Source organism: Pseudorca crassidens, chromosome 1 (genome assembly GCF_039906515.1).
Source record: "Pseudorca crassidens isolate mPseCra1 chromosome 1, mPseCra1.hap1, whole genome shotgun sequence".
Classification (NCBI taxonomy): Eukaryota; Metazoa; Chordata; class Mammalia; order Artiodactyla; family Delphinidae; genus Pseudorca; species Pseudorca crassidens.
This window is the reverse complement of record NC_090296.1, coordinates 68084368-68111815: the sequence shown is the minus strand read 5'-3', so window position 1 is coordinate 68111815 and position 27448 is coordinate 68084368. Positions and strand designations below refer to the sequence as shown.

At 37.5% G+C, this 27448-nt stretch overlaps 1 protein-coding gene across 2 annotated transcripts in view; it reads left to right on the top strand.

Annotated features, from left to right (window-relative positions):
* Positions 1-1959: 1959 nt before the first annotated feature.
* Positions 1960-27448, top strand: part of SCFD1 (sec1 family domain containing 1) — a 133280-nt gene continuing 107791 nt past the window's right edge. For both annotated transcript variants that reach the window (XM_067738039.1, XM_067738048.1), the window contains exons 1-4: positions 1960-2064; positions 5498-5568; positions 14677-14765; positions 17658-17748. In XM_067738039.1, coding sequence (XP_067594140.1) covers positions 1974-2064; positions 5498-5568; positions 14677-14765; positions 17658-17748 — 342 coding nt within the window. In that variant the 5' untranslated portion in view covers positions 1960-1973. The remainder of the gene's footprint in view (positions 2065-5497; positions 5569-14676; positions 14766-17657; positions 17749-27448) is intronic.

The following is a 27448-nucleotide window of genomic DNA, read 5'->3' as shown; positions in this document are numbered from 1 at the left end:
TATTCTCTGTTAAAACTATCTATCCCCTAATGTAAAATAATAGTTTGCCAGAATAATTATATTATTTTAGCCCAACATCTGGATAGGTAGAGTCAGTTAAACCACTAAAAAAGTTAGGTTAACTAACACTCTAACAGCCATAGTTTAATTCTTTCCTTATTCTAAAAACACATTACAAATACCTTACTCAGTCTTAGCATTACAGGGACTGTTTGTTTACTGCCACTGTTCTGTGGGACATATATTTCCTATACATTTGTTTGCCCACACTGTGTGCACTCCTTGGTCAGGACAGTTTTTATCATTTCAAATGTATATACTGTACACAGATGTTAAACATGCCTTAGTGTTCTATGTCATATGAGTCATATATTTTGGGAGGTCTATGCTGGAGCTCTGAAATGGTTAGGTAGATTTGCATTTGAAAGTAGAAGTAAACAAATGAACAAGATTGGGCTCTCAGATGTTGACAGTGGGAAAGCCTGTTTATTTTATATTCCATGAATACAAAAAATTAAGTAGCACTTTCCCATAGGGCAGGAACTGTCATTTCTGTTTAATCGCAACACACCTAGTTCATTGGTGATTCCAGTTTTCTTTTTTTTATTCCACATATAGGAAGCAGTAAAAAATCAGCTATAAGATGAGTATGGTCTGAGGATCTAATATATAACGTGACTGTAGTTAACTGTACTGTATAATTGAAATATGCTAAGAGAGTAGAACTCAAAAGTTTTCACCAAAAAATAAATATATATGTGAGATGATAGATGTGGTAAATAAGTGGGGGGAATTCTTTCACAATGTATACATATATATCATATCATCACAATGTACGTTTCAGATATGTTGCCAAATTTATCAATTATACCCTCAAAAAAGGTGAAAAAAATTTACACAAGGAAAAAAAAGAATGTAGGTCCAGTTCTAGGGTGTTCCCTAATGGCATTAAGAATGAGATCACCTGTCAAGTTTCATAAAAATAAACTTTTGTGTTTTGTTTAAAAATTTTGCTCTTTATGTAATCGTTGGGGTAACAATTTCTCATAAATTCGAAAAGTTAAGTTTTCAAACCAGTTTTTGAGGCACAGGGTCTCTAATTTCATTTCAGAATTTGGTGAAGCTTCAGAATGAACATATTCAATAACTAATGCAATATCCTAAGTGAACTCTGTTGACCATACGGGAAATGAGTTGTGTCCATTTTTGACATCCAGTAAAAAAAATCTATGGATTAAATTAGAAATCATTAATATTGGATACATTTTGTCATCATATGGCTTTAAGTGTACATTAAGACACCTGCACTATCCACTTACACCCCCTGCCAAAGTAATGTTTTGTGATTTTGCAGTTACTAAAAGGAGGAAAATACAAACTGCCATTTTGCGCCTTCCTGGCTTCTGTGTCCATGTAGGCAAAACAACCCCATGCAGCTAGACCATTTTGCCTAACAGATGAGATTAAGAAACCTGCCTGATTAGAGCAATGCTCCGAAGCTGCCTGTTTCCCAGAAAAGGAGCAAACGGGAGACCCCTCCTGCTGCACTGGGGAAACAGAAAAGGGAGCTAGCATTGAAGTGCCAATTTTGTTCCAGGAGCTTCATTTACTTTAGTCCTGTGATCCTTAAGCTCCTAGATTATTATCACCACAAGAGATCTGTAGACGACCAAACTAACAGTTCAGTATTTAGGTTCTTAGCACTACAACACGCTCCTGCCCTAAAGAGCTCACTTTAAAGCAGCTACCCTTTGAGAAGCTGTGGCTTGATTAGACAGGATAAAAATTCCTACTATTACGCCGCTGGAAAGTAAACACTGCCAGGTGTTCGGGTATTATTCCCACGTTGGGTCTCTAAGTTTTGTGGAGAGAGCTGAGAGAATGGGAGGGTCACCCTGGAGGAGGCGGGGTTCGGCTTTCTATGGTCCCGCCCCTCCGATTTTTGCTTCCGGGGCGGTCGGGGCGGCCACGTCATGATCGGGCTCCCCTCTCCAGCCGGGCAGTGTATGGTGGGAGCCAAGATGGCGGCGGCCGCAGCAGCCAGTATTCGAGAGAGACAAACAGGTACCGGCTTATTCCCTTCTCTTTCCTGCGGTTTTGTGCTTGCCGTGAGGACATATTCCTCTTCTTGTCGCCCTCACTCGGTCGCGGTGCGTGCAGTTCGGAGACGGACCTCCAATAGCTTAATCCCGTTCTCAGACCATCGAGAGACCTTCCCCTTTTGAGTTTTTAGGGAAGAGATGCCATTAGCTTGAGAACTCGGCTCTCAGATGTGCCGGAGAAGGGGCTTCAGGGGTGAGCGGGTTGCTGCGGTCCTGCTCTTGTCTCTTTCCTACTGGGCCTCAAAAGGCCATGGCGACCAGATCTGACACCTGGCATTTCCAGCCCTTGCCACTTACGAGGTCTTCGGGTTTGTTTCTGCGCGTGGTTAAGTTCTCTCCCATTTTAATGTTGAGAGTTTCATTTTCGGCACTTACACCACAGTTACAAATTTAGATGCTCTTTTCAGAGCAGATTACATTCTGCCATTTGTCTCCTGTGGACCAGTCTTTGGGGGTACCTGAAGAGAAACGCCTTGTGATAAAGATTTCCGTCTTCAGCATGCGGGAATGGGATATAAGAATGGCAAAACGAATGAATTAATACCTTTCCCATTTTAATTATTTGGCAAATTAGTGTTTTTAAACTACGCCTTATTAGTTTCATGTTTAACAGAGCATGGTTATATAGCTTCCATTTATACCGTGAAGTATGGTTTTAAAAAATACATATTCTTTCCCTTGAGCTTTGATATTTTTTCCACCTTAGATAATTTTAGTTTTGCCTTATTTTTTGGAAACTTCTGATGGCAACTTGGTTTATACCTGTTAGCTAATTGTCTTGAAAGTTGGCATACTATTAATTCTGAGAAGCTAATAGAGATAAGCCATTAAGAATTTGCATATTTGGAAGTTCTGTCTCTTTTAATTATGTTCTTTTGCATATAAATCGGAATAGGAATATAACTGGTTATAATTAATATGACCTACAGAAAGGATTTTGGCTGTACTTGATTCTTTCCTTTGCAATTCAAAGAAAAATTAATGATAGACTTCAATCTACTAACGACACAGTGCATAATGAGTTGTGTTCTGCATTTCCCCAATAGATAATGTAGTGTAAGCTATCAGATGAAGTCAGGTGTAACTTAAATATATGGAAGTCCAAATAAAATTTGGGAAATAACTGCCATTCATTTTATCTGTGTAAGCAAATAGAAGCCCCACTTGTCTTTGCAGTATGGTTCTGACAGCTTAATGAACCTCAATGAATTAGGTCATACTACATATTAAAATAAAAACATGTTAAGGGAGACTCTGTACCAATAAAAAGGAGCTTTCTGAAAAATGAAATTTGGATGGTAATTTTTATATGCAGAAACTTTGTAGAATGTTAAAGTCTAGTAGTATAATATGGATTTCTGCAGAAATAAACTTCATTGTAGCAAGATTTCACATCATTACTCCATAGGTTATGCCAGGTTTATCAAATTAGTACTCCAGTTGAGTTCTGTCTTACTTTGAGAGAAAGGTAAACTATGTGCTATAGTAGGACAAGTAAACATTTCCCTGATGCCTATTGAGAATGTTTTGGGAAATAAATCACAATTGAGTCTTAGGCCATGTACTTTATTAACAAATCCATTGTGTCAGAATCCCTGTTAACAAGTTAGCCAAGGCTCAGAAATGGGGAAATTCACCAAGATGGAGCTGAGAAGGCAAACGTGGGAATATCTGCTGATATGGGCTTCTTTCAGTTAGCGAAGCTCTGGAGAGCACCATGTACCTGGAACTCATATGCACCACAGGCTGTGATTCTTCCTAGGTGTCCTCTGTGAACTATTGTAATATCTGTGAGCTTCTGAAGTAGGTCTAAATTATGGGCGAAGTGTATATATATATATTTTTTTTTTTTTTTTTTTTTTTTTTTTTTTTTTTGCGGTACGCGGGCCTCTCACTGTTGTGGCCTCTCCCGTTGCGGAGCACAGGCTCTGGATGCGCAGGCTCAGTGGCCATGGCTCACGGGCCCAGCCGCTCCGCGGCATGTGGGATCTTCCCGGACTCAGGCACGAATGCGTGTCCCCTGCATCGGCAGGCGGACTCTCAACCACTGCGCCACCAGGGAAGCCCTGGGCGATGTATATAATTGGCTGGACATTAGGTACTAACATTTTACCAACAAATCACCTCCGTATCTCTATGTATATATAAATATATTACTGATGTGCAATCTCTTATTATTTTAATCTGCTTCAAGAAATAAGCATTTAATAGAAGTTTTTCTAGTGAGTGAATATGCTGTAAATTGATACGCAGGTGATTTGAGTATTATAATCTTCTCTGGTAGGTGTTTAGCTTGTAGATTATTCTGTATTACTTAATAAAACCTAATCCAAATGCTTTTTAAAAATCAACCAAGGGGGCTTCCCTGGTGGCACAGTGGTTGGGAGTCCGCCTGCCAATTCAGGGGACACGGGTTCGTGCCCCGGTCCGGGAGGATCCCACATGCCGCGGAGCGGCTGGGCCCGTGAGCCATGGCTGCTGAGCCTGCGCGTCCGGAGCCTGTGCTCCGCAACGGGAGAGACCACAGCAGTGAGAGGCCCGCGTAACGCAAAACAACAACAACAACAAAAAAAAAACAACCAAGTAGATTTTAGGATTACCAATCATTTAAACATTTAATCAGATAACTACTACCCTCCCTTGAATATTTGGCCATCTCAACTTCACATAAAAGTGTATCAAGATTTTTATTTCCCTTAGAAAATATTTCTGAGTCTTCTGTAACACATGAACAGATGAGCAGTAAAAACCACAAAATACTATAAGACATAGAGCGTAACTGCTATGATTATAGAATTGTGTATTTTTTAAGCAGGAGTTATCAGTTACGTACCACATCTATAGGAAAGTCTCACTAGTGAATCTGACAGGATAATTGGCCGTAGAATGCACTCCAGGATAACTAAAAAATAGATCTGCTGTATTTAGGTTTTAAACCATTTAAATATGAACCAATTAAATATATCATAGAGGATTTTTGTTTTTAGAAAAACTTAAAAATCTATGCTTTCAGCCACACAGTAAATAGACAACAGCACCAGTTATCTATCGAGGCCACTGCAAGGTCGTGATTGACGATTTCTTTTTGCATCTATATAAAACGTAGTGTGGTATCATCAGGAGACATGGAAAAGGCTTCTTCCTGAACATTTTTCACATTTTAATCTGGGCAAAGATGCTTAAATTAGAAAATCTCCCAGACAATATCCCTTTAGTTGTTGATGAAACTGTCTTACAAAGTCTGACCCTACTTCTACATATGCATTAATATTGATTAGTCAGTTTTACTAGAGTGATTTGTGCATTTTGTTTTGAGGTAATAAGTAATAAGTGTGGTGGAAAAGTGAAATCCTAAAAACATTGGTAATATTTAATAAGACTGTTTTCATTTCCAGTGGCTTTGAAACGTATGTTGAATTTTAATGTGCCTCATATTAAAAACAGCACTGGAGAACCAGTATGGAAGGTAAGAGACTTTATGTTAATGGGGATTATTTTCTTTCTCTCGGCCCTTATTGGTGGTGATTAGAGGGAATTTCTTGTTAATACTGAACAGTAGCACATTTTAGTTGTAATGCCTGAATATTTCACTTTTACTTAGCATGGCTTATTAATGTGAATCTTCTTTTTTTAAACTGAAGTATAGTTGATGTTCAATATTGTGTTCGTTTCAGGTGTACAGCAAAGTGATTCAGTTATACATACAGAATTTTTTCAGATTATTTTCCATTATAGGTTATTACAAGATATTGAATGTATTTCCATACGTTATATAGTAAATGCTTGTTGTGTATCTATTTTACATACAGTAGTTTGTTAATCTGTACTCCTGATTTATCCCTCACCCCCTTCCCTTTCCCATTTGGTAACCATAAGTTTGTTTCCTATGTCTGTGAGTCTGTTTCTATTTTTTATATAGATTCATTTCTATTATTTTTTAGATTCCACATATAAGTGATATAATATTTGTCTTTCTCTCTCTGACTTACTTAACTTAGTGTGATATTCTCTAGGTCCATCCATCTTGCTGCAAATAGCAATATTTCATTCTTTTTTATGACTGACTAATATTCCATTGTATATATATACCACATCCTCTCTTTTTTTTCCCAGTATTGGGAAAAATTTGATTTTATTTTTGAATTTAATTTTATTTGTTTGTTTTTTATATAGCAGGTTCTTATTAGTTCTCTGTTTTATACATATTAGTGTATATATGTCAATCCCAATCTTCCAATTCATCCCGCCACCACGACCACCCCCCTCCCCACCCCGCTTTCCCCCCTTGGTGTCCATACGTGGTTCTCTACATCTGTGTCTCTATTTCTGCCTTGCAAACCGGTTCATCGGTGCCATTTTTCTAGATTCCATATATATGTGTTAATATACGGTATTTGTTTTTCCCTTTCTGTCTTGCTTCACTCCCTATGACACTCTCTAGGTCCATCCACGTCTCTACAAATGACCCAATTTCATCCCTTTTTATGGCTGAGTAATATTCCATTGTATATACGTACCACATCTGCTTTATCCATTCGTCTGTCGATGGGCATTTAGGTTGCTTCCATGACCTGGGTGTTGTAAATAGTGCTGCAATGAACATTGGGGTACATGACTCTTTTTGAATTATGGTTTTCTCTGGGTATATGCCCAGTAGTGGGATTGCTGGGTCATATGGTAATTCTGCTTTTAGTTTTTTAAGGCTGTCCTCCATAGGGGCTGTATCAGTTTACATTCCCACCAACAGTGCAAGAGGGTTCCCTTTTCTCCACACCCTCTCCAGCATTTGTTGTTTGTAGATTTTCTGATGATGCCCTTTCTAACGGGTGTGAGGTGATAACTCGTTGTAGTTTTGATTTGCATTTCTCTAATAATTCGTGATGTTGCGCAGCTTTTCATGTGCCTGTGGCCATTTGTATGTCTTCTTTGGAGAATTGTCTATTTAGGTCTTCTGCCCATTTTTTGATTGGGTTGTTTGTTTGTTTTTTATATTGAGCTGCATGAGCTTTTTATATAGTTTGGAGATTAATCCTTTGTCCATTAATTCGTTTACAAATATTTTCTCCCATTCTGAGGGCTGCCTTTTGTCTTACTTATAGTTTCCTTTGCTGTGCAAAAGCTTTTAAGTTTCATTAGGTCCCATTTGTTTATTTTTGTTTTTATTTCCATTACTCTAGGAGGTGGGTCAAAAGGTTCTTGCTGTGACTTATGTCAGAGAGTGTTCTTCGTATGTTTTCCTCTAAGAGTTTTATGGTGTCCAGTCTTACATTTAGGTCTTTAATCCATTTTGAGTTTATTTTTGTATATGGTGTTAGGGAGTGTTCTAATTTCATTTTACATGAAGCTGTCCAGTTTTCCCAGCACCACTTATTGAAGAGACTGTCTTTTCTCCACTGTATATTCTTGCCTCCTTTATCACAGCTTAATTGACCATAGGTGCATGGGTTTATTTCTGGGCTTTCTATCCTGTTCCATTGATCTATATTTCTTTTTTTGTGCCAGTACCATACTGTCTTGATGACTGTAGCTTTGTGGTATAGTCTGAAGTCAGGGAGCCTGATCCCTCTAGCTCCGTTTTTTCCCCTCAAGTCTGCATTGGCTATTCAGGGTCTTTTGTGTCTCCATACAAATTTAACACTTTTTGTTTTAGTTCTTTAAAAAATGCCATTGGTAATTTGATAGGGATTGCATTGAATCTGTAGACTGCTTTGGGTAGTATAGTCTTTTTCACAATGTTGATTCTTCCAATCCAACAACATGGTATATCTGTCCGTCTGTTTGTGTCATCTTTGATTTCTCTCATCAGTGTCTTATAGTTTTCTGAGTACAGGTCTTTTACCTCCTTAGGTAGGTTTATTCCTAGGTATTTTATTCTTTTTGTTACAGTGGTGAATGGGATCTTTTCCTTAATTTCTATTTCTGATCTTTTGTTGTTAGTGTATAGTAATGCAAGAGATTTCTGTGCATTAATTTTGTATCCTGCAACTTTACCAGATTCATTGATTAGCTCTATTAGTTTTCTGGTGACATCTTTAGGATTATCTATGTGTAGTATCATGTCATCTGCAAACAGTGACAGTTTTACTTTTTCTTTTCCAACTTGTATTTCTTTTATTTCTTTTTCTTCTCTGATTGCCATGGCTAGGACTTCCAAAACTATGTTGAATAATGGTGGCAAAAGTGGACATCCTTGTCTATTTCCTGATCTTAGAGGAAATGCTTTCAGTTTTTCATCATTGAGAATGATATTTGCTGTGGGTTTGTCACATATGGCTTCTATTATGTTGAGGTAGCTTCCCTCTATGCCCACTTTCTGGAGAGTTTTTATCAGAAATGGGTGTTGATTTTTGTCAAAAGCTTTTTCTGCATCTATTGAGAAGACCACATGGTTTTTATTCTTCAGTTTGTTAATATGGTGTATCACATTGATTGATTTGCATACGTTGAAGAATCCTTGCATCCCTGGGCTAAATCCTATTTGATCATGGTGTATGATCCTTTTAATGTGTTTTTGGATTTTGTTTGCTAGTATTTTGTTGAGGATTTTTGCGTCTATATTCATCACTGATATTGGTCTGTAATTTTCTTTTTTTGTGGTATCTTTGTCTGGTTTTGCTATCAGGGTGATGATGACCTCATAGAATGAGTTTCGTAGTGTTCCTTCCTCTGCAGTTTTTTGAAGAGTTTGAGAAGGATAGGTGTTAGCTCTTCTCTAAATGTTTGATAGAATTCCCCTGTGAAGCCATCTGGTCCTGGACTTTAGTTTGTTGGAAGATTTTTAATCACAGTTTCAATTTCATTACTTGTGATTGGTCTGTTCATGTTTTCTGTTTCTTCCTGCTTCGGTCTTGGAAGGTTACCTTTCTAAGAATTGGGCCATTTCTTGCAGGTTGTCCATTTTATTGGCATAGAGTTCCTTGTAGTAGTCTCCTACGATGCTTTGTATTTCTCCGGTGTCCATTGTAATTTCTCCCTTTTCATTTCTAATTTTATTGATTTGAGTCCTCTCTCTCTTTTTCTTGATGAGTTTGGCTAAAGGTTTATCAATTTTGTTTGTCTTCTCAAAGAACCAGCTTTTAATTTTATTGATCTTTGATATTGTTTTCTTTGTTCCTATTCCTTTTATTTCTGCTTTGATCTTTATGATTTCTTTCCTTCTACTAACTTTGAGTTTTGTTTGTTTTTCTTTCTATAGTTCCTTTAGGTGTAAGGTTAGATTGTTTATTTGAGATTTTTCTTGTTTCTTGAGGTAGGATTGTATTGCTATAAACTTCCGTCTTAGAACTGCTCTTGCTACTTCCCATAGGTTTTGGACCGTCATGTTTTTGCTGTCATTTGTCTCTAGGTATTTCTTGATTTCCTCTTTGATTTCTTCAGTGATATCTTGGTTATTTAGTAATGTATTGTTTAGCCTCCATGTGTTTTTGATTTTTACGGGGGTTTTTTTCCCCCTGTAATTCATTTCTAATCTCATAGCGTTGTGGTCAGAAAAGATGCTTGATATGATTTCAATTTTCTTAAATTTACCAAGGCTTGATTTGTGAACCAAGATGTGATCTATCCTGGAGAATGTTCCATGTGCACTTGAGAAGAAAGTGTAGTCTGCTGTTTTCTGATGGAATGTCCTACAGATATCAATTAAGTCTATGTGGTATATTGTGTTATTTAAAGCTTTGTGTTTCCTTATTAATTTTCTGTCTGGATGATCTGTTCATTGGTGTAAGTGAGGTGTTGAAGTCCCCCACTATTATTGTGTTACTGTTGATTTCCTCTTGTATAGCTGTTAGCATTTGCCTTATGTATTGAGGTGCTCCTATGTTGGGTGCATATGTATTTCTAATTGTTATCTCTTCTTGATCCCTTGATCATTATGTAGTATCCTTCCTTGTCTCTTGTAACATTTTTTTTGTTTTTTTTTTTTGTTTTTGCGGTACGTGGGCCTCTCACTGTTGTTGCCTCTCCTGTTGCGGAGCACAGGCTCCGGACGCGCAGGCTCAGCTGCCATGGCTCATGGGCCCAGCTGCTCCGCGGCATGTGGGATCTTCTCGGACCGGGGCACGAACCCGTGTCCCTGCATCGGCAGGCGGACTCTGAACCACTGCCCCACCAGGGAAGCCCCAACATTCTCTATTTTAAAGTCTATTTTGTCTGATATGAGTATTGCTACTCTAGCTTTCTTTTGATCTCCATTTTTATGGGATATCATTTTCCATCCCCTCACTTTCAGTCTATATGTGTCCCTAGGTCTGAAGTGGGTCTCTTGTAGATAGCATACATATGGGTCTTGTTTTTGTATCCATTCAGCAAACCTGTGTCTTTTGGTTCGAATATTTAATCCATTCACATTTAAGGTAATTATCGATACATATGTTCCTATTACTCTTCTCTTAATTGTTTTGGGTTTTTTTGTAGGTCCTTTTCTTCTGTTGTGTTTCCCACTCAGAGAAGTTCCTTTAGCATTTGTTGTAGAGCTGGTTTTGTGGTGCTGAATTCTCGTAGGTTTTGCTTGTCTGTAGAGCTTTTTTTTTTTTTTAACATCTTTATTGGGGTATAATTGGTTTACAATGGTGTGTTAGTTTCTGCTTTATAACAAAGTGAATCAGTTATACATATACATATGTTCCCGTATCTCTTCCCTCTTGCGTCTCCCTCCCTCCCACCCTCCCTATCCCACCCCTCCAGGCGGTCACAAAGCACTGAGCCAATATCCCTGTTCCATGCGGCTGCTTCCCACTAGCTATCTACCTTACGTTTGTTAGTGTATATATGTCCATGCCTCTCTCTCGCCCTGTCACAGCTTCCCTGGTGGCACAGTGGTTGGGAGTCCGCCTGCCAATGCAGGGGATGCGGGTTTGAGCCCCGGTCCGGGAGAATCCCACATGCTGCGGGGCGGCTGGGCCCATGAGCGATGGCCGCTGTAGAGCTTTTGATTTCTCCTTCGAATCTGAATGAGATCCTTGCTGGGTTGAGTAAACTTGGTTGTAGGTTCTTCCCTTTCATCACTTTAAATATATCGTGCCACTCCCTTCTGGCTTGTAGAATTTCTGCTGAGAAATCAGCTGTTAACCTTATGGGAGTTCCCTTGTATGTTATTTGTCGTTTTTCCCTTGTTGCTTTCAATAATTTTTCTTTGCCTTTAATTTTTGCCAATTTGATTACTATGTGTCTCAGCATGTTTCTTCTTGGGTTTATCCTGCCTGGGACTCTCTGTGCTTCCTGGACTTGGGTGGCTATTTCCTTTCCCATGTTAGGGAATGTTTTTGACTATAATCTCTTCAAATATTTTCTCGGGTCCTTTTCTCTATCTCTTCTCCTTCTGGAACCCCTATAATGTGAATGTTGTTGTGTTCAATGTTGTCCCAGAGGTCTCTTATGCTGTCTTCATTTCTTTTCATTCTTTTTCTTAATTTTGTTCTGCGGCTGTGAATTCCACCATTCTTTCAGGTCACTTACCCATTCTTCTGCCTCAGTTATTCTGCTTGATTCCTTCTAGTGTATTTTTCATTTCAATTATCATATTGTTCATCTCTGTTTGTTTGTTCTTTAATTCTTCTAGGTCTTTGTTAAACATTTTTTGCATCATCTTGATCTTTGCTCCATTCTTTTTCCAAGGTCCTAGATCATCTTCACTATCATTCTGAATTCTTTTTCTGGCAGGTTGCCTATCTCCACTTCATTTATTGTTTTTCTGGGGTTTTATCTTGTTCCTTCATCTGGTACATAGCCCTCTGCCTTTTCATTTTGTCTGTCTTTCTGTGAATGTGGTTTTTGTTCCATAGGCTGCAGGATTGTAGTTCTTCTTGTTTCTCCTCATACCACATCCTCTTAAACCAGTCATCTGTTTATGGGCACTTGGGTTTTTTCCACATCTTGGCTATTGTAAATAGTGCTGCTATGAACATTGGGGTACATATATCTTTTCAAATTAGAGTTTTCATCTTTTCCAGATATATACCCAGGAGTGGGAATCCTGGATCATATTGTAGCTCTATTTTTAGCTTTTTAAGGAACCTCTGTACTGTTTTCCATAGTGGCTGTACCAGTTTACATTACCACCAGCAGTGTAAGAGGGTTCCGTTTTCTCCACACTCTCTGCAGCATTTATTTGTCAACTTTATGATGATAGGCATTCTGACCAATGTGAGGCGATACCTCATTGTAGTTTTGATATGCATTTCTCTAATGATTAGTGGTGTTGAGCATCTTTTCATGTGCCTGTTTGCCATCTGTATGTCTTCTTTGGAGAGATGTCTATTTAGATCTTTTGCCCATTTTTTGATTGAGTTGTTGGTGTTTTTGATATTGAGTTGTATAAGCTGTTAGTATATTTTGGATATTAACCCATTGTTGGTCGCATTATTTGCAAATATTTTCTCTCATAACGTTTTTCACAGAGCTAATAATCCTAAAATTTATATGGAACCACAAAAGACCCAGAATTGCCAAAGCAATCCTGAGAAGAAAGAACAGAGCTGGAGGTGTAACCCTCCCAGACTTCAGACAATACTACAAAGTTACAGTAATCTAACAGCATGGTATTGGCACAAAAACAGACAAATAGATCAATGGATCAGAATAGAGAGCCCAGAAAGAGACCCACACACCTACGGTCAATTAATCTGTGACAAAGGAGGCAAGAACATACAATGGAGAAAAGACAGTGTCTTCAACAAGTGATGGACAGGTACATGTAAATCAGTGAAATTATAACATTCCCTCATACCATATACAAAAATAAGTTCAAAATGGTTTAAAGACCTAAATGTAAGACATGACACCATAAAACTCCTAGAAGAGAATATAGGCAAAACATTCTCTGACATAAATCATAGCAGTGTTTTCTTATCAATCTCCCAAGGCAAAGGAAATTAAAAAATTACCAAATGGGACCTAATCAAACTTAAAAGCTTTTGCACAGCCAAGGAAACCATCAACAAAATGAAAAGACAACCTGCAGAATGGGAGAAAATATGAATCCTCTTTGATAAATATTTTATGGAATGGCACAGGCAGTGATAATAATATTCATCTAGAGAATTCAGCTGATTTCTTAGGTGGGGCCTCACTGATAGGTCTTTACTCCAGTTGAAGTTTTGTTCCTTAACTTTACAAATCCAGAATTTTGATCTTGCAAGCTTTCTTAAGGTTACTCAGACTTAGGGATACTGGTCCATTTTAACCAACTAATGAGAGAGTGATCTGTAACCCAGAATGCCATTTCATTAATTTATGATATATAAAACTGTCAGTAAAAATGTTAATTGGACCAGAAAGCAATCTATAATCTTTTTCCTTTGAGAAATGCTGGAGAATCTTTTAAAATTCCTATTCTTTGAGCTCCTTCATTCTAAACCTCATGCTCACTGTTTCTTTTTCTTCAAAGAGATTATAATACAGTTGATTAGGTCTAAACTTGTTAGATTATCGTCAGTTTATACTTCTCTCTTTGTAAGAATCAAGAACAGACCAACTTGGTTACAGTTTGGGATGTTTTGAAAACTCTCATGAGTCCTGGTAAGTCCTTTGGGTTAACTCTAAAGGTGATTAAAGTCATCTGAAAAATGATTTATAATTTAAGCTTTAGTGTGTCCCCTCATTTTCCTCTTCCTTCCTGTTTATTTGTAGTCATCTTCTTATTGCCCTTTGCATAAGCTATACTTGTTTATTCTTTCTAGTGCCTATGTTCAGCATTTGAATTAAATAACTTGAGAATTTCTGGGGTGTAGATTTGTGTCAGATGCTTTCCCTACCCATCACTTCTCTATCACAAGATTAATAATACAGATATATTGAGGTGTAAGGAAGGAAGATTTTTGAAGGATATAACATCCAGCCTTTTGTAACTGGAGCAGGAAGATTTTTAGCTTTTCTAAAGGAAATGCTGGCATTCAAACAAACCATGTTTTTGTATGACAGCATGTTTCATCCTCTCATTAGCAATTTCTTACTCCATTAAGAATTATTGATGTAGTAGTGGAAAACACCTATTAGTTGAAGTGTCTCTTTTATTTGCCTTAACTCTAAAACTAATTCTGAGTTAGAAGACCCAGTTGGAATACTTACTACTCATCAGAGGTGTCAGTTTTAACACTTTCACAATGTGAGGAAATGCATGAGATGCTTAAATTACTAAATTTTCTTTACAGTCTTGGAACTTGTTAAGCATTAGTTTTGAGAGTGACTAATTTTTACTTCTCTTTTTAGAAAGGATATATGTGAATGGGATAGGGGAGTGTAAGTGAGTCTGCTGTATGTTCCAAGTCCTTTATTATAACCTAAGATGAAGATCTTATAGTCTCTGGTATGTTTTTTAACTTAGAAAAAGTATTTTATAAGAAAAAATCTATGTAATAATTTATTTTAGCCCAAGTAATAATGCTTTTAAGAATGGATTACTAGATGAATGGACATTTTGGTAAATAATTATGGAAAATATTAAATTGAGGTAAGTATAAGAATTCAGTATATTAAAATAAAATGTACTTGAACATTATCTTAATATTGGGTTCTCTGTTGACTGTTCACTGATAATAATGTTTAAACTAACGCATGACTTTTGTTTTGCTTCTGCTAGGTGCTCATTTATGACAGATTTGGCCAAGATATCATCTCTCCTCTGCTATCTGTGAAGGAGCTGAGAGACATGGGAATCACTCTGCATCTGTGAGTTTTAACATGTTTCTAGTAATGGCATCTGTTTTCAAATACATTGTTTTCTTTTGTTTTAATCAATTTATTTGTATCTTATTTATTTTTGGCTGCATTGGGTCTTTGTTGCTGCGCACGGGCTTTCTTTAGTTCTGGCAAGCGGGGGCTACTCTTTGTTGCAGCGCACAGGCTTCTCACTGCGTTGGCTTCTCTTGTTGTGAAGCACAGGCTCTAGGCGCGTGGCTTTCAGTAGTTGTGGCGCATGGACTCTAGAGCGCAGGCTCAGTAGTTGTGACGCACGGGCTTAGTTGCTCTGAGGCATGTGGGATCTTCCCGGACCAGGGCTCGAACCCATGTCCCCTGCATTGGCAGGCGGATTCTTAAGTATTACGCCACCAGGGAAATCCCTCAAATACGTTTTTTAAAATGTCTTTAGCCACCCTGAAATCAAATTACTAAGGGACATTTATTAAGAAAATAGTATTAGGTTATAGTACTTGCATATAGAGAACATTTTTTCCATTATCTTGTTTTATTCAACCCTTTATTTCTGAAGTTAAAAATAATCCTCAGTCTTAGAATTTAAAATTTCATAATTTAAATTTTCTCTTTTGTGTCTTTTCCTACAGACTGGTTTACTCTCTTATGTAAAGGAAAAGAACTGGTTGTTTCAAGTTCTCGTTCAGCTCTGAAAATTTTTTATTTCTTTAATTCAAATACACTTTTTAAAAAGAGGAATATCTAAATTAGTATATCATTAATATGAAAAATTTAAGTAATTAGGAAGTAATGACTTAATCACCATAGGGAGCTATCTATGTTGTCTTCCTAACTACTAAATTTATTTGATTATATTCCTTATGATATGTCTGATGAATAAAACAAATTGCATTACTTTGTAGACTTGGCCTAATAGAACAATAGAACATTTAAAGAGAGGCTGTATACATGAATAGCTACTAATACTTTTATGTACTGAAGGAGTCCAGTTTTACAGTGTTCTAACTTAGTTGCATTTTGTTTTTTGATGATGTTATAATCAGTTTTCATTCTGTGATATTTTAATATATTGAATTATAGTGTGCTCTTTTATTGGGAATGTGGTTTTAGATTTCCAGTGAGTAGGGTATCAGAATCTTGTTAAACTCTTAAATTTTATATTGAATATTTGTTTTAAATTAATAGAATATTGCATTAATTCTAAAATACACTTTTTAATTTAGTATTTCTGAAATTAAGGTCTATCTCCTTAATAATGCCATGACATAGTTTAATTGGCAGCATTTTCTGCCTGTTTTAATAATATGTTTTAAAATTGATAGCACCTTAGGTTTGATGAAACGTGGTATTTGGCAGGTTCTTCCTCTTGTTTTTATGTCAGACTTAATCTACACATTTGTTGGTGGTGACATGTTAATGCTTATGACCTAAACTGGAGTTACCCTTGATGCCATCCTTGAAAATGATGGTTTATTATAAGCATTGGTTACTATTGCTACCTTACTCTTTAACTCCTTTATTTTATTTTACTAATAAAAAGACTAAAGTTTGTAGAGTTCGAGTGATTGTCCCATGATTGTACAGGTAATTAATAACAGAGTTGTGGCCAGATTGCTTGACCACTGTTTCTGGGCTGTTTGTCTACTGAACCATAGTGGCTCAGAAACAGTGACTAATAAAAGTGAGGCCTCAGTACTTCCTTAAGGAGTGACAAGGTATTCTGCCAGTTTGAGAGTTGTGCATTCTTGCTGCCCACCTGTTGCTATTGCCATCAGAGCATGAAAGGATTACACAGCTATTCTGGTAAATTCCTGTGCACCGTGCCTCTGACTGTTCTTCCTTTTTTGCTGGAGAATACTTCATCAGTTACTTTATATTCTGCAAGCTGGTTTAGGCTGATTTGTAGGAAACAATAATTACAGGTTTCCAGAACATGAAATGGTGGTTGTAGCCCTTTAGGTAGTTGGACAGCCAGTGTAAGAAGACAACAAACAATGGCTGCCAGCACATTATAATCCTTCTTGTGTTAGCAGCAGCCAAACAGAGGGAAAAAAGTTATCAAATGCAGACTCACTGGCAGCATGTGCCTCTTTGACTCTCTCCTTTATAAGGATGACTGAAATAATTGTATGTATAGAAGGATGTATGTAGATTGTTTATGGAATATTGCGTATAGAAGGATGACTAGAATATTGTAGAAATAGAACATTTCTCATATTTCCTGATATAAGCATGGTGAAATCTTACAATGGAGCATAAAGATATTTTCTCAGTTGATATTGGGATATTTGAATGAATATACTTTCTGAATTGTAAAAGAGAAAACTATCAAGTGGTACAATCAATAAGATGCTTAGCCGATCCCTTATGCATTCTCTTATGAAGCAACAGGTAGAACAATATAGATGGTCTTAAAGTTTTAAGGAAGCATTCATATACCTTTCATTTAAAAAATATATTTTATTTTATTTATGGTTAAATATTTTCATTGCTTCTAAAGATAGTTCCAGCTTTCTGTTTTCCCTCTCAGAGAACTGTACTTTCCTCCCACTTACCTCCCCCCCACCATATTTCTATGAAAAATGGGAATAAAATTGATTTTGAATGTGCTTTAGTTCTCATTCAAGGAGAATATTGGTAGAAGAGACTGACCATAAGAGGTATGAGAAATAAGGTGATTGGAGTAGAGGAAATGAAGACTGAGATTAGGATCTTACTAATAAATAATATTAACATTGATATAAGGAGAAAGCTGGGTTAAATAATTAATTGCAGCAAGAACTTTTAGAGTACTGGTCACTGTCCTTGAACTGGTGAACTAGTTTGAGAAATACTATAAAATTTTTAGCTATCTTTTTAGATAAGTGACTAAGAAAAAGTGAGTTTTATATTCTTTATGTGTCCTAGGCTTTTGCACTCTGATCGAGATCCTATTCCAGATGTTCCTGCAGTGTACTTCGTAATGCCAACTGAAGAAAATATTGACAGAATGTGTCAGGTAATATGAGTTCTTATTTTCCTTATTCTTGAAGGTGGAAACAGATTTTTTTTCAAAAAAAAAAAAATCTTAGATGTCCAGTGTGAAATATCAGAAATTTTCTTAACCCAATTTCCCACTTCGATTTTTTTTTTTTTTTTTTTTTGGTGGTACACGGGCCTCTTACTGTTGTGGCCTCTCCCGTTGCGGAGCACAGGCTCCGGACGCGCAGGCTCAGCGGCCATGGCTTACGGGCCCAGCCGCTCTGCGGCATGTGGGATCTTCCCGGACCAGGGCACGAACCCGTGTCCCCTGCATCGGCAGGCGGACTCTCAACCACTGCGCCACCAGGGAAGCCCTCCCACTTCGATTTTTGAGACTATCTTTGAATTTTAAATAGACTGAAAGATTTAAAATTTTTTGGCTGAGGAAGCATTATTTTGATTGAGACTGAGTCTGGCTTTAAAAAACAGAAAACCTAACTATATGAGCTTTTAAAAATAAGGTTTTATTTTTCTAAGATAATAGAAAGTCTGAATAGGAAGTCCAGCTTGGTATAGCAGCTCTTTAAAGTAATCAAAGATCCAAGCCCCCTCTGTCTTTTTGAGCTGTCATCTTTAGTTTGTTGTTGTTCACTGTCTTGCTCCTTGCTTCACGGATGCAAGATGGCAGCTGCAACTTTAGACATCACAATATATGTTCAGGGTAAGAAGAAGGGAGAAATTAACTATGCCAGTCCTGACTGTTGATTTTGGTCAGGAAAGCTAAGCTTTCCCAGAAGCTCCCAGAAGACTTTCATTTATGTCTCACTGGATAGAATTAGCGTCAGGGGAGGCCACAAAAGTTAATATTTAGTTTAGTGTATTGTCACCCCCAAATAAAATCTGTATTCTTTTAGCAAGGAAGAAGGGGAAAATAGATATTGGATAGGTAGCTAACGGTGTCTGCTGTTAAGTCACAAGCATCTTTACTTGTTATTGACTGTTGAATCAAATTACTTTGTTTGTTAGTGAAGGTCACATATTTTGTGTCCTATAGAGCTAATAATGCCCAGCTTTCTCTTTTACCCTGCATAAACCCAACAACTATGCCATTTTTAAAAGAAGTACGATTTACCAATCCCTTCTTCTTTCCTTGTTTTAAAACATCTTTATTGACATATAATTTACATACCGTACAATTTACCCAAAGCGTACAAATTATGCAATTCATTGGTTTTTAGTATATTCGCACAAGTGTGCAACCATCACCATAATGAATTAAAGAGCATTTTCATCACCTTAACTATTACATCCCCAACCCCTGAACCCCCATCCCTAAGGTACTATTTGTTTCTGTATATTTGCCTGTTCAGCATATTGCATATGAATGGAATCATATACATGGTCTGTTGTATCTGGCTTCTTTTTCTTAGCATAATGTTTTCAAAATTCATCCATACTGTAGATGTTATCAGTACTTCTTTGCTTTTTATTGCTAAATAATATTCCATTGTATGGATATACCAAATTTTGTTTATCCATTTATCATTTGGGTTGTTTCCACCTTTTGGCTGTTGTAAGTAATGCTACTATAAACATTTGTGTACAAATTTCTGTGTAGGCATATGTTTTCATTTCTCCTGTGTCCATGAACACCTAGGAATGGAATTGCCACATTAAATGATAACACCATGGTTAACCTTTTGAGGAATTGCCAGACTATTTTCCGAGGTGGTTGCATCATTTTGTATTCCCTCCAGCAGTGTTTGAGTGTTCCAGTTCCTCCAGATCCTTGCCAGTACTTCTTATTATCTGACATTTTGATTGTAGTCATCCTACTGGGTGTAAAATGGTATCTCGCTGTGGTTTTGATTTGCATTCCCTGATGACTAATGATATTAAGCATCTTTTCATGTGTTTATTGGCAGTTTGTATCTTTGGAGAAATGTCAATTCAGATCCCTTGTCCAGTTTTAAATTGGGTTGTCTTTTCATTGTTGTTAGAGTACTTTATATATTTTGAATACTGGACCTTTATCAAGTATATTATTTGCAGATGTTTTCTCCCATCCTGTGGGTTATCTTTTCACTTTCTTAATAGTATCCTGTGGAGTACAAAAATTTTTAATTTTGGTTTTAAACTTAATTTCATTTTTTCTTTAGTTGCCTGTGCTTTTGGTGTCATATTTAAGAAACCATTGCCAGCTCATAATTGCTACTGAACTTGTATTGAAAATACAAATAAATGTGTATTTCTTAGAAAAAGAAACCATTGCTAAACCTCTGTTTTATTTGAAGATTTTTATAGTTTGGGGGCTTGTATTTAGGTATTTGATAGTTTTTGAGTTAATTTTTATATGTGCTATAAGGTAGGTATCCAACTTCATTCTTTTGCATGTGGCTATCCAGTTCTCCCAGCATCCTTTTTTTTTTTTTGATGTTGGGGGTAGGAGTTTGTTAATTAATTTATTTATTTTTGCTGTGTTGGGTCTTCGTTTCTGTGCGAGGGCTTTCTCTAGTTGTGGCAAGCGGGGACCACTCTTCATCGCGGTATACGGGGCCACTCTTCATCGCAGTGCATGGGCCTCTCACTATCGCGGCCTCTCTTGTTGCGGAGCACAGGCTCCAGACGTGCAGGCTCAGTACTTGTGGCTCACAGGCCTAGTTGCTCCGCGGCATGTGGGATCCTCCCAGACCAGGGCTCGAACCCGTCTCCCCTGCATTAGCAGGCAGACTCTCAACCACTGTGCCCCCAGGGAAGCCCCTCCCAGCATCCTTTTTTGAAGAGACTGTTCTTTCCCCAATGAACAGTCTTGGCAGCCTTGTCGGAAATTAATTAAGAATAGATAAATTGGTTTATTTCTGGACTGTCAGTTCTTTTCCATTGATTTCTGTGTCTGTCCTTATGCCAGTACCACCCTGTCTTGCTTTGTGGCAAGTTTTTTATTTTTTTGTTTTTGTTTTTTTTAGTGTGAGAGAAAACAGATGGAAATAGAAAATCAGAGGTTAAGAAATAACCCTATACTCTTAAACTTGAATTGGAAATATCAGTATGAACTCATGATATATTATCTCCTTAAAAAAAAAAAAAAGGATTTCCTTACTCTGCCCACTGAAAAAGCATAGAAACAGTGACTAACCCATTAGCAGTGCACGTGCTAGCACATAGACTGCTGTTGACCTGAGACAAAAACACTGCCAAATATTTCTCCAGCAAAGATGGGTTTATTCAGTATTAGCAGAGAATTGCAATTTGGGGTCTGCAACCATGCCAAACCACATGCAAGTCCCAGCATGGCAAAGGAAGGAGAACACTTATATAGAGAGGAAAAGGACTTGTCAAAACACCTGGCCAGTAAGATGGGTACTTCAGAGTTCTAGAGGAGTTCCCCAGGTAAGGATAACCTTTTCTAAAAAGACTTTAGCCACAAAAGAGGTAGTCTGTCTTCAAGGGAAGTCATCAGTCCAGTGTGAAAATATACAGACCATAACTAAAACAAAGAGCTCATGGCTTTGCATTGGCTGAGTCCTTGCCAGGCAAGGAGTCTTTCTTCTTCTTGTTAGGTTCTATCATCAGAGGGTGTGAGAGCTCACCCTTCTGGTCTCCCAACTCTATTTAATTGAGATTTTTGTTTACTAATGTATTACATTTTCCTTTTTTAAATTAAATTAATTTTTTATACAGCAGGTTCTTATTAGTTATGTATTTTATACATATTAGTTTATATATGTCAATCCCAATCTCCCAATTCATCCCACCAGCACCACCCCCCACCCCACCCCCACTTGCCCCGCTTGGTGTCCAAAAGTTCTCTACATCTGTGTCTCTTACTTCTGCCTTGCAAACCGAATCATCTGTACCATTTTTCTAGATTCCACATATATGCGTTAATGTATGATATTTGTTTTTCTCTTTCTGGCTTACTTCACTCTATATGATGGTCTATAGGTCCATCCAAGTCTCTACAAATGACCCAATTTCGTTCCTTTTTATGACTGAGTAATATTCCATTGTATATATGTACCACATCTGCTTTATCCATTCGTCTGTTAGTGGTCATTTAGGTTGCTTCCATGACCTGGGTATTGTAAATAGTGCTGCAGTGAACATTGGGGTGCATGTGTCTTTTTGAATTATGGTTTTATCTGAGTATATGCCCAGTAGTGGGATTGCTGGGTCATATGGTAATTCTGTTTTTAGTTTTTTAAGGCTGTTCTCTATAGGGGCTGTATCAGTTTACATTCCTGCCAACAGTGCAAGAGGGTTCCCTTTTCTCCACACCCTCTCCAGCATTTGTTGTTTGTAGATTTTCTGATGATTCCCATTCTAACCGGTGTGAGGTGATACCTCATTGTAGTTTTGATTTGCACTTCTCTAATAATTAGTGATGTTGCACAGCTTTTCATGTGCCTGTGGCCATTTGTATGTCTTCTTTGGAGAATTGCCTATTTAGGTCTTCTGCCCATTTTTGGATTGGGTTGTTTGTTTTTTTCATATTGAGCTGCATGAGCTGTTTATATATTTCAGACATAATCCTTTGTCCATTGATTTGTTTGCAAATATTTTCTCCCATTCTGAGGGCTGTCTTTTTGTCTTATTTGTAGTTTCCTTTGCTGTGCAAAAGCTTTTAAGTTTCATTATGTCCCATTTGTTTATTTTTGTTTTTATTTCTATTACTCTAGGAGGTGGGTAAAAAAGATCTTGCTCTGATTTATGTCAGAGAGTGTTCTTCCTATGTTTTCCTCTGAGAGTTTTAGAGTGTCCAGTCTTAATTTAGGTCTTTAATCCAGTTTGAGTTTATTTTTGTGTATGATGTTAGGGAGTGTTCTAATTTCATTCTTTTACATGTAGCTGTCCAGTTTTCCCAGCACCGCTTATTGAAGAGACTGTCTTTTCTCCACTGTATATTCTTGCCTCATTTATCACAGCTTAATTGACCATAGGTGCATGGATTTATCTCTGGGCTTTCTATCCTGTTCCATTGATCTATATTTCTGTTTTTGTGCCAGTACCATACTGTCTTGATGACTGTAGCTATGTGGTATAGTCTGAAGTCAGGGAGCCTGATTCCTCCAGCTATGTTTTTTTCCCTCATGATTGCGTTGGCTATTCAAGGTCTTTTGTGTCTCCATACAAATTTTAACATTTTTTGTTCTAGTTCTGTAAAACATGCCATTGGTAATTTGATAGGGATTGCATTGAATCTGTAGATTGCTTTGGGTAATATAGTCATTTTCACAATGTTGATTCTTCCAATCCAAGAACATGGTATATCTGTCCATCTGTTTGTGTCATCTTTGATTTCTTTCATCAGTGTCTTATAGTTTTCTGAGTACAGGTCTTTTAGGTAGGTTTGTTCCTAGGTATTTTATTCTTCTTGTTACAGTGGTGAATGGGATTGTTTCCTTAATTTCTATTTCTGGTCTTTCGTTGTTAGTGTATAGCAATGCAAGAGATTTCTGTGCATTAATTTTGTATCCTGCAACTTTACCAAATTCACTGATTAACTCTAGTAGTTTTCTGGTGGCATCTTTAGGATTACCTATGTGTAGTGTCATGTCATCTGCAAACAGTGACAGTTTTACTCCTTCTTTTCCAATTTGTATTCCTTTTATTTCTTTTTCTTCTCTGATTGCCATGGCTAGGACTTCCAAAACTATGTTGAATAATGGCGGTGAGAGTGGACATCCTTGTCTATTTCCTGATCTTAGAGGAAATGCTTTCAGTTTTTCACCATTGAGAATGATGTTTGCTGTGGGTTTGTTGTATATGGCCTTTATTATGTTGAGGTAGGTTCCCTCTATGCTCACTTTCTGGAGAGTTTTTATCATAAATGGGTGTTGAATTTTGTCAAAAGCTTTTTCTGCATAAGTTGAGAGGATCACATGGTTTTTATTCTTCAGTTTGTTAATATGGTGTATCACATTGATTGATTTGCGTATGTTGAATCCTTGCATCCCTGGGCTAAATCCCACTTAATCATGGTGTATGATCCTTTTAATGTGTTGTTGGATTCTGTTTGCTAGTATTTTGTTGAGAATTTTTGCATCTATATTCATCACTGATATTGGTCTGTAATTTTCTTTTTTTGTGGTATCTTTGTCTGGTTTTGATATCAGGGTGATGATGGCCTTGTAGAATGAGTTTGGGAGTGTTCCTTCCTCTGCAACTTTTTGGAAGAGTTTGAGAAGGATAGGTGTTAGCTCTTCTCTAAATGTTTGATAGAATTCCCCTGTGAAGCCATCTGGTCCTGGACTTTAGTTTGTTGGAAGATTTTTAATCACAGTTTCAATTTCATTACTTATGATTGGACTGTTCATGTTTTCTGTTTCTTCCTGGTTCAGTCTTGCAAGCCTTATACCTTTCTAAGAATTGGGCCATTTCTTCCAGGTTGTCCATTTTATTGGCATAGAGTTCCTTGTAGTAGTCTCTTATGATGCTTTGTATTTCTCCGGTGTCTGTTGTAACTTCTCCCTTTTCATTTCTAATTTTATTGATATGAGTCCTCTCCTTCTTTTTCTTGATGACTGGCTAAAGGTTATCAATTTTGTTTGTCTTCTCAAAGAACCAGCTTTTAGTTTTATTGATCTTTGCTATTGTTTTCCTTGTTTCTGTTCCATTTATATCTGCTTTAATCTTTATGATTTCTTTCTTTCTACTAACTTTGGGTTTTGTTTGTTCTTCTTTCTCTAGTTCCTTTAAGGAAGGTTAGATTGTTTATTTGAGATTTTTCTTGTTTCTTGAGGTAGGATTGTATTGCTATAAACTTCCCTCTTAGAACTGCTCTTGCTACATCCCATAAGTTTTGGATCGTCATGTTTTCATTGTCATTTTTCTCTAGGTATTTTTGATTTCCTCTTTGATTTCTTTAGTGATCTCTTGGTTTTTTAGTAATGTACTGTTTAGCCTACATGTGTTTCTGATTTTTATGTGGTTTTTTCCCTTGTAATTTATTTCTAATCTCATAGCGTTGTGGTCAGAAAAGATGCTTGATATGATTTCAATTTTCTTAAATTTACTGAAGCTTGATTTGTGACCCAAGATGTGATCTATCTTGGAGAATGTTCCGTATGCACTTGAGAAGAAAGTGTAATCTGCTGTTTTCGGCTGGAATGTCCTACAGATATCAATTAAATCTATGTGGTCTATTGTGTTATTTAAAGCTTGTTTTTCCTTATTAATTTTCTGTCTGGGTGATCTGTTCATTGGTGTAAAAGTCCCCCACTATTATTCTGTTACTGTTGATTTCCTCTTTTATAGCTGTTAGCAGTTGCCTTTTGTATTGAGGTGCTCCTATGTTGGGTGCATACGTATTTCTAATTGTTATTTCTTCTTGATCCCTTGATCATTATGTCGTATCCTTCCTTGTCTCTTGTAACATTCTCTATTTTAAAGCTATTTTGTCTGATATGAGTATTGCTACTCTAGCTTTCTTTTGATTTCCATTTGCATGGAATATCTTTTTCAGTCCCCTCACTTTCAGTCTATATGTGTCGATAGGTCTGAAGTGGGTCTCTTGTACATAGCATATATATGGATCTTGTTTTTGATTCCATTCAGTGAGCCTGTGTCTTTTGGTTGGAGCATTTAATCTATTCACATTTAAGGTAATTATCGCTACGTATGTTCCTTTTACCATTTTCTTAATTGTTTTGGGTTTCTTTTTGTAGGTCCTTTTCTTCTCTTGTTTTTCCCACTCAGAGAAGTTCCTTTAGCATTTGTTGTAGAGCTGGTTTGTGGTGCTGAATTCTCTTACCTTTTGCTTGTCTGTAAAGCTTTTGATTTCTTCATCGAATCTGAATGCAATCCTTGCCAGGTAGAGTAATCTTGGTTGTAGATTTTTCCCTTTCATCACTTTAAATATATTGTGCCACTCCCTTCTGGCTTGTAGAGTTTCTGCTGAGAAATCAGCTCTTAACCTTATGGGAGTTCCCTTGTATGTTATTTGTCGTTTTTCCCTTGTTGCTTTCAATAATTTTTCTTTGTCTTTCATTTTTGTCAATTTCATTAGTATGTGTCTTAGAGTTTATCCTCCCTGGGACTCACTGCGCTTGGGTTTATCCTGCCTGGGACTCTCTGTGCTTCCTGGACTTGGGTGGCTCTTTTCTTTCCCATGTTAGGGAAGTTTTTGACTATAATCTCTTCAAATATTTTCTCAGGTCGTTTCTCTCTTTTCCTACTGGGACCCCTATAATGCGAATGTTGTTTCGTTTAATATTGTTCCAGAGGTCTCTTAGGCTGTCTTCATTTCTTTTCATTCTTTTTTCTTAATTGTATTCCGTGGCAGTGAATTCCACTATTCTGTCCTCCAGGTCACTTATCCATTCTTCTGCCTCAGTTATTCTGCTATTGATTCCTTCTAGTGTAGTTTTCATTTCAGTTATTGTATTGTTCATCTCTGTTTGTTCTTTAATTCTTCTAGATCTTTGTTAAACATTTCTTGCATCTTCTCGATCTTTGCCTCCATTTTTTTCCGAGGTCCTGGATCATCTTCACTATCATTATTTTGAATTCTTTTTCTGGAAGTTTGCCTATCTCCACTTCATTTAGTTGTTTTTCTGGGGTTTTATCTTGTTCCTTCATCTGGTATATGGTGCTCTGCCTTTTCATCTTGTCTGTCTTTCTGTGAAAGTGGTTTTGATTCCACAGGCTGCAGGATTGTAGTTCTTGCTTCTGCTGTCTGCCCTCTGGTGGATGTCGCCATCTAAGAGGCTTGTGTGAGTTTCCTGATGGGAGGAACTGGTGGTGGGTAGAGCTGGCTGTTGCTCTGGTGGCAGAGCTCAGTAAAACTTTAATCTGCTTGACTGCAGATGGGTGGGGCTGGGTTCCCTCCCTGTTGGTTTTTTGGCCTGATGCAACCCAACACTGGAGCCTACCTGGGCTCTTTGGTGGGGCTAATGGCAGACTCTGGGAGGGCTCATGCCAAGGAGTACTTCCCAGAACTTCTGCCAGTGTCCTTGTCCCCATGGTGAGCCACAGCCACCGCCCGCCTCTGCAGGAGACCCTCCAACACTAGCAGGTAGGTCTGGTTCAGTCTCCTCTGCGGTCACGGCTCCTTCCCCTGGGTCCCAGTGCGCACACTACTTTGTGTGTGCCCTCCAAGAGTGGAGTCTCTGTTTCCCCCAGTCCTGTCGAAGTCCTGCAGTACAATCCCACTAGCCTTCAAAGTCTGATTCTCTAGGAATTCCTCCTCCTGTTGCCGGACCCCCAGGTTGGGAACCTGACATGGGGCTCAGAACCTTCACTCCAGTGGGTGGACTTCTGTGGTATAGGTGTTCTCCAGTCTCTGAGTCACCCACCCAGCAGGTATGGGATTTGATTTTACTGTGATTGTGCCCCTCCTACCGTTCCATTGTGGCTTCTCCTTTGTCTTTGGATGTGGGGTATCTTTTTTGGTGAGTTCCAGTGTCTTCCTATTGATGATTGTCCGCCATCTTAACAGTATTAAATTTTCTGATCCGTGAGCATGGGATATCTTTCTATTTATTTCAGTCTTTTAATAATATTTTGTACTGTGCAGAATGTAAGTTTTACACTTCTTTTGCTAAATTTATTCCTTTGTATCTTTTTAATGCTATTGTGAATGGAATCGTTTTCTTAATTTCATTTTTAGGGTTACTCATTGCAAGTGTGTAGATACCCAGTTGACTTTTATGTATTGATCTTACATCCTGCAACATTGCTCAACTTCTTTTGAAATGTCTCCCGCATTCTTTGATCACTTCCTTACTTTTTTCCAT